Genomic DNA, 7,154 nt, shown 5'->3' with positions numbered 1-7,154 from the left:
AGAAGCCTGTGCCGCAGCACATCAAAAGTGAAGACAGAGAATTCAATGAGATGCACATCATTTCTTTCTAATGGTCAGAAAGGAAATCATACACTAAACAGAAAAATCATGCAAGTGAACAGCTGTCAGATTCAAGGGCATAACACCCTTTAGAAAATAATACCATAGCACTCTTTCTTTTTATTATACACACTGATTTCAGCTTTATACTTCACGTACACTTACAACAGCAAAATGGCTAGTTTGCTTTTGCTACACTCACCCATTGTAAATCCCCTGTAGAGTTGCAGGTAGGCAGTGAAGAGGCGAGCTAGACAGGTAAGCACCTTGCCACTAGTTTCACCACCATAAACTTCATAGCAACAATGGACCAGGCCAAAAGCAGAGCTGCCATAGTGTGCCTTGTCCAAGACCCCACAAAGTAACTCCCCTTCTCTCATGACAACCTGGTGGACAGAATGAGATGACAGATTTAAACAACTAAAGAACAGCAATTTTGATTGTGGGCAGGACATGATTCTGACTACAAATTCTTCGGTACAAATTTAAAATAAACCAGGATCATGAGGAAAAAACATCTAAGACAGAAAAAGTTTGAGATTAGTAACTTCCAGCAATAAACTATTAAAAATAAAAAAGTCAGAATTACCAAAACACTTATGAACGAAAAGTGAGATCTGGATAGAATTTAGATGCCTAGTCCAAGAACGTGAACCATAATACCTCCACCTAACCACCTGCGTATCAGAAAGGCTTCAGGTACCCAAACTTTTTGCCAGTAAAGTTCCTTAGGTACCTGCCCATCTGGGATCCTTGAACTAGTTGCCTCTGCACCTATGTCTGAAATGGTCTGATCTGACAGATTCAGATTATAGGTTCTGTCGCATCCTCTTTCTGACATTTCTTGTAATATGGCTTTGGTACTCCCCTCCTTACCTGGTAACAAAAAAGCATACTGCTTTTGTGAATAGCAAGGCTTGACTCAAGGTTAAACGTTTCTACTCTGGAAGCTGGGCACCTACAACTTAGGCATGGTAACTCTCAAGTCTCCATGTGCAAGTCGTTTGGTGAATCAGGCCTTAGCACTTCCTTAATACATTTGGAAAGTGCTTTACTAACAAGTCATCCTCCAAGTACAAAGAAGACAGCTCAGTTTCCCCAGACTGAAAAACAGTAAGACCAAGACCAAACTCAAGCAGAGAGAGAGAGAGGTTAAAACAAAGCCCTGGACTAGAAGTAAAGTGTTTACTGGCTCCCAAACCCACCCATTCTGAGCAGGAACTTTATTTTCCTTCACAAGATTCTCTTGCCCTTAACAACAAATTCAGGACAGTCTCTGCACCCACTTAGTCACACAATCGTACCTGAGATTCACACATTGAATCTAGATTCAGCCCAGGAATCCTGTTCACAGGCCCTTTCACCCAGGCTTTTGCCCCAATTTGAGCTTTCCCGGACAAATTCAGTGGGATGTGATTTTCTGGGATTACGTTTATTAACAACGTAGAAACAACCTGTAAGAAAACAGTAGACAAGATTAACCAACTGTCAGGAGCCATGAACGTTTTAGATCCTCAAATCACTATGAGCACCTCCATTCATACTGTACAAATCCTTGCTGTTCAGCCTATATCCTATTGCATAGTTTTCCAGCACCAGAAAACTACCAGTCTTAAATCTATTACAGGCCATGAATATTGCTTGGTTACCCACTACCTTGAGAAGTACACCGAGCAGATGCTGTTGTTTACCCAGAAGTGGATGGGGCCCCCCACTTTTAAAAAATGGCAAAGAAAGGAAAAAATTGATGGGATTTTTGAAGAGATCCCTTTGTGACTGAGTCTGGGTTGCTGTGTATTTTGCTTTCTCCCATCCCCACCTTACTGTGTCCCAATCTTTTGTCTTAAGTTTCCCACCAAGGGACCTGCTGAATCAGTTTTGTGATACTGATCACTCCACCAGGGGTTAATGACAATCTTTAAAAGGACTGGGCTACAACAGCAGTTTTGAGAGGTTGCCTGCTCCTGGTTGGAGCCAGGTGATGAGGTCAAAAATGGTATTTAAGGGTCAGGTCACCTGGTCTGGGGGCTTCCTCCAGGGAGGCATTTTGGAAACAGAAGCATAGGCCTCCAGAATCCTCTGAATGTACGTGTAAGTAGCTTGCCTAAAATGTAGCCAGTAAGTTAGGGTTCTGTATCTTTAGCTGCACATTAAAAGGGCCAACAAGCCCATTCTGTTTTGCTCAAGGTGTTTTTTCTACTACTCTATCTTGTACTCCTTCCCCAATCTCCCTCTCTCTGATTAATAAAAACTAATCTGTCACACCACACCTAGCTGTGAATGCTTGAGAGGAAGGACAAGCCTTTTTGCTCCTACCAGAGCTCAGATGATTATTATCTGATTCTGTCATACCTAAAAACATCCTGGGTGGCTCCAGGCTATAAGGAGCACCTAGAAGTACTACCAGTGGGTAAAACACCCCAAGGTCTGTAGGGTCTGTGTACCCCTGAGCTGCACAAGGCCCTAACAGAGACCAGAGCCTGGGAGGTGGCAGCAATTACCCCAGGCTTATGGGTGTGCTCTGGAAAGGGAGTCAGCCGGACGTAGGCACCCCAGGGGAGACACCCAAAGCATCGTTTTGATTGGGCACAGGAGGCAGATGGCTCAGCATAGTAATGCCCCCTACTGTCCTGCCATAGGATTTGTGAGAAAAACAATATTGCTGCGATTCTAACCTCAGTTTTATTTAAGATTTTATACATTAAAAGAATATATGGTATTAATCTACAGAAATGAACTCTTACATGATGTAGTTTACAGTGGCATTACTGCAGCATGCTGTAGTATTTTGATATTTTATTTATATTTTATACAGTGTATTTTGTTTTTACACTTCCTTACCCTTGTGTGCTAGTGTCATTACATTTTTAAATAAGCAACAGGTCAGAGACTATTTGCAAGTGTCATTGTTGAAAGCCTGAATACTGAAACAATCAGCACTAGTGCACCTTCCCTGTTTTGCTGTGGGTCATAGCAACTGGAAAAAGGTTACAGACCTCTGGAAAGGCTAGATATCCATCTTTCTAATACTGTAGATTTGATATTACACTGATCCACTACTGATTTCAGCAAAAATGCCCCAAAATAGATAAGACTTTGCCTGTCAAGTTTAAATTTAGGAGATTTAAATTTAGCTTCCCTTGTCCCACCATAAGTAACTGTATTTACTGTGGACAACCAGAGAACACTGAAGTATGAAGAATGCAAAAGAAAAAAATCTTCAGAAACAGGACATATATGAATAACTGCCTCCAAGAAAAAGTAAGTTAGTAAGGAGCCATTTCAGTTCTCCGTGGCCTTCCTCAGATCACATATCTAATCATCATCATAAATGATGGTGTAACGCTGTCAGGAGTAAAAGCTAAAATGCAATTCCCAATCTGATAACCTTAAGGAACAGAACTGGGCATACGCAGAAAAAAATAGTGACAAAGCACGCGTGTGCATGCTGAGCCCATTTTTCAGCAATGCTGGCTGATCCCAATTTAAATTATAATATTATACTTAGTTCCAAGCCATCTGTATCCTAGATAAACCAATGAAGTTTTAACTACCTGTTTTCCTGTCCATAACTGTTGTGGTTTCATGATGGCAGGTGGAAGAATTTTCACTCTTCCTTTTTTGTCTGTGAGCCCTCGATAAACCAGCTCCATATACTGCTCCCTCGTGAAAAAGCAGCCTCGAATTGTCATACTGGCACCAGAGATCATGTGGTCCTGGATCAAACCTGCCAGCGGTTTGCCATCCTGAGGGATGCAAATAATAGGTGACTGGAAGAAATTACAAAATTAGTTCAATTTTTAAAAAGTATAAAAACACCAATGTCCTGGGTGAGTTCCTTATGGTAATATCTTTTCTTCCTCCACCAATTATCTCCTGAACATTATGATTTAAAGGGTATGGTTAACATAAAACTCATTTAAAAAAGGATAAAGTTAAGGAAGTCAAGAGTGGGGGGGAAGAGTTTACTGGTGACAGTAGGCAGCCATGGTCCATGACTCTTACACCCACATCAGTTTATTGTCCCTGATCCAAAGAATGCAAAAAGACATTTAGCAAAGCAAGCAGCAGGCTATAACAGTAGAGGAGCAGAAAGCTGGTGTCAGAAGGAAAGATATAAAGACAGTGGAGGATCAAAGGTACACATTTTCTGGAAGCAGGAGTGAACAGCGAGGACCTGCACCAGAGAACGGAAGGAAGACCAGTAACAGGAGAAGAGAACAGTGTTCTGATGGTGGATGTTCTTTCCCAAGGGGAGCAGCTGGGTTTTGGGAGAGAAATGGGAGAATGGGGGAATATTGCCTGGGAACAAGTGGGAAAGGCAAGGAGGAATCATGTCTTTCACTGAGGGTTTATTTACCTTGGGAACAAGATACTGCTCATCAGTGCAGGCTAAGGTGTAAGCTTCAGCTCGGCCCAATTCGCTCTGAGGAAAATGAGCATTCATTTCATCACCATCAAAGTCAGCATTGTAGGCTTTGCAATTGGCATAGTGAAGCCTCAGCACCTTCTCTCCAGGCAGGATTCTAGCCCGGTGGGCTTGGATAGAGGGTCTATGAAGGGTAGGCTGACGGTTCAGTAAGAGGACATCTCCATTTTTAACATGGCGGCAGACCTATGAGAGAGTTTTAATGTCATTTAGTTATTCATGAACATATTTGTATTTAAAGAAAAAGTTATTTAAAAGCAGCTGTGTGAATGAAACCAGTTTTTCCCCCCACTATTATTCTGCATGCCATAAAGCAGCTTTCAAAACTGTACCATATGCAACAGGAAAAGCAGCGAGAACACAAGAATACTGTCATTCCACACATCCTAGAAAGAGTACTTTAAGGTTTCAATAGCCTTCAGAATTCCAGGAGATAAGCTAATCCCTATAAAGTTTGGTTTGCCATATTTCGGCACTAAGTGCCTTCCTGACTGGGGCTATGCTCAGCCTATTTTTCAATGGTGAACTCAAGTTTTACCGCTTAGCCACTTCAATCACAAGAAGCCAACAGGAAATTCTGAAAGTTCCTGTATATAACAGACAACTCCACTTGTTCCATGACAGAAGGAATCCAAGGTCACTGGGATGTCCCCACCCTTTGGGGTGAAAGCAACAGAAAAATCACATTTAAAAAAAAAAAAAAAAATCAATAAAAATAGTTGAACTCTGACTCAAATGACTGTCTGGTGAGGGTTTCAAACTCTAACGTGCGTCACAGGGCCTGAGAGCAAGCTGGGTGGTTTCCTTTCCCATCTTTCCCTGTGGAACGTGGGAAGGGTTGGACCAACAGCCAATGACATTGTAAAATCTCAGATGTATAAATTATAGTGCTTTAGCGTGAACTGAACTTTTGATTGTCCTCACCTGTAGCATGGCTTGGCAATATCTTGGGAGATTTCAGAACTGTTGCCAAACCACTAATACCTGAGCCCTGCCCTCTCCTAACCCAAAAAAACAGTAGTTTTTCCCTGAATAACTATTAGAATGCATGCTCTTGTGTGGGCCTTGGAAAGAGTCCCTAAACCTCCAAGTACATACGAAAGCAGAGACTGTTTCTTTATGGAAATAGCAGGGTGGGAGGAGGATGGTAGGAAGGAAAGTTGATTATCCTCAATATTCACTATCCTGCTTAAGGAACTTTCCAGGGGTATTTTAATTCAGCCAGAACCAGCTGTATTGTATACAAGCTATCTACTGTAATTCTATGGTGCACATTACTGCACAGTCACTGTCTCACACTTGAGTATATTTACCTTTCCAGCTCCCCCATAAGCTAGTGAACACCGCTCTCTCCATTTTACAGAGAGCTGAAGCACACAGAAAGGCAAAATCCATATTGGTCCCTTAGGGGACTCTACAGAAAAGCATCTGTTGCTAGGATGGTTGTTCAAATGAACCCAATTAAGTACAAAGGTAATGGAGAGTCAGGTGTTTCCAGGGGGTGATTCAAAGAGCCCAGATGCTGACCAAGGAGCCAAGTTCCAGCCAATTGGAAACTAAGTGCAGGAGTGTTCCTGAAATCACTCCCCTTTTGAGAGCTTAGGCATATGGCTGAACGTGACACATTAAACACCTCCAGCCACTCTAAATGACCTTTCCTAGGCACAGGTGCCTTGGCAGGCTCCCTCCTCCCTGCTGACTTCCAGTTCTAGTTTTTAAAAAGATCATTTATGGGGGTTTTAACCCACAACCATCTACTTCAAACAGTCCACAGAACAAGGACTGGACTGTTAGCCCCTTCTTCAGCCAAGTGCCCCAAGCACTAGGCTACAAAGTCAAGTTTCCTCTTATTTGTTCTCCTTCTGGTCTCATGATTCTCAACGTTGTGGCTTCACCATGGCCCAGATTCTTTAGGTGCAATAGTGCAAGGTCACTCGTAAATATAATTAGAGGTCCCCACCCAAATTCTAATATTATAAAAGCCATAGTCGGTTTGTCTGTCCGTCTGTCTGTCCATAACAACCAATGGAAACAACCAATCAGAGTGCAAATACAGTGTTCAGACAGGATGTGGTGGCGCGGTAAAGTGCTGCCATGATGGTGGTGACACGGGATGGAGCAGGGGCAAGCACCCCGCCTTGCTCCTTGGAGGTGCCAAGTGTAAGAAAAAAAATCACCCTGCATCTGTTCCACAATTAATCTAGTCAGGGATCATTTGAAAACTTATCATGGTCATGGGTTCAGACTGAGATTTCTCAAAGACCTAGGATTCTGTCTGCAGGTTACCAAAGACATATTTTGGTGTCTATTTAGCCAAACTGCTAGTACCTAGGATTTATCTTGGATCTATTTTAAAATAATTTCCTTCAATTCAAGAACAGTAAAGGTTCTGACAATCTCAGGACCTCTAATTATATTTAGGAGTGACCTTACGCTATTACACACACACTCAATAAAATGAAAGTATTTCTGTGAGTCCCTGACTTCCACTGGGAGTTCCAACAAACATACGGTGGCCCACATTTTAATCTTTCATAGCTTCAACAGAACAAGCTATTCCTAGTTTCACAGCTGGTAGAGTCAGAAAGGACCTAAGCATCAAGTTCGACCCCCTGCCATGAAAGAGTACTGGGGTCAAATGACAACGGCAAGGTGTTCATCCAGC

At 42.3% G+C, this 7,154-nt stretch overlaps 1 protein-coding gene across 1 annotated transcript in view; it reads right to left on the bottom strand.

Annotated features, from left to right (window-relative positions):
* POLR1A (RNA polymerase I subunit A) overlaps window positions 1–7,154 on the bottom strand; it is a 65,228-nt gene that overhangs the window by 37,789 nt on the left and 20,285 nt on the right. Inside the window, exons 14-17 of the mRNA XM_019552564.1 lie at window positions 4,421–4,675; window positions 3,615–3,806; window positions 1,365–1,514; window positions 263–446 (exon numbers count right to left, since the gene is read on the bottom strand). Coding sequence (XP_019408109.1) covers window positions 263–446; window positions 1,365–1,514; window positions 3,615–3,806; window positions 4,421–4,675 — 781 coding nt within the window. The remainder of the gene's footprint in view (window positions 1–262; window positions 447–1,364; window positions 1,515–3,614; window positions 3,807–4,420; window positions 4,676–7,154) is intronic.

The sequence above is a fragment of the Crocodylus porosus genome, unplaced genomic scaffold (assembly GCF_001723895.1).
Source record: "Crocodylus porosus isolate Cpor-Errol unplaced genomic scaffold, CroPor_comp1, whole genome shotgun sequence".
Taxonomy (NCBI): Eukaryota; Metazoa; Chordata; order Crocodylia; family Crocodylidae; genus Crocodylus; species Crocodylus porosus.
This window is presented reverse-complemented; position numbering and strand designations above follow the sequence as displayed.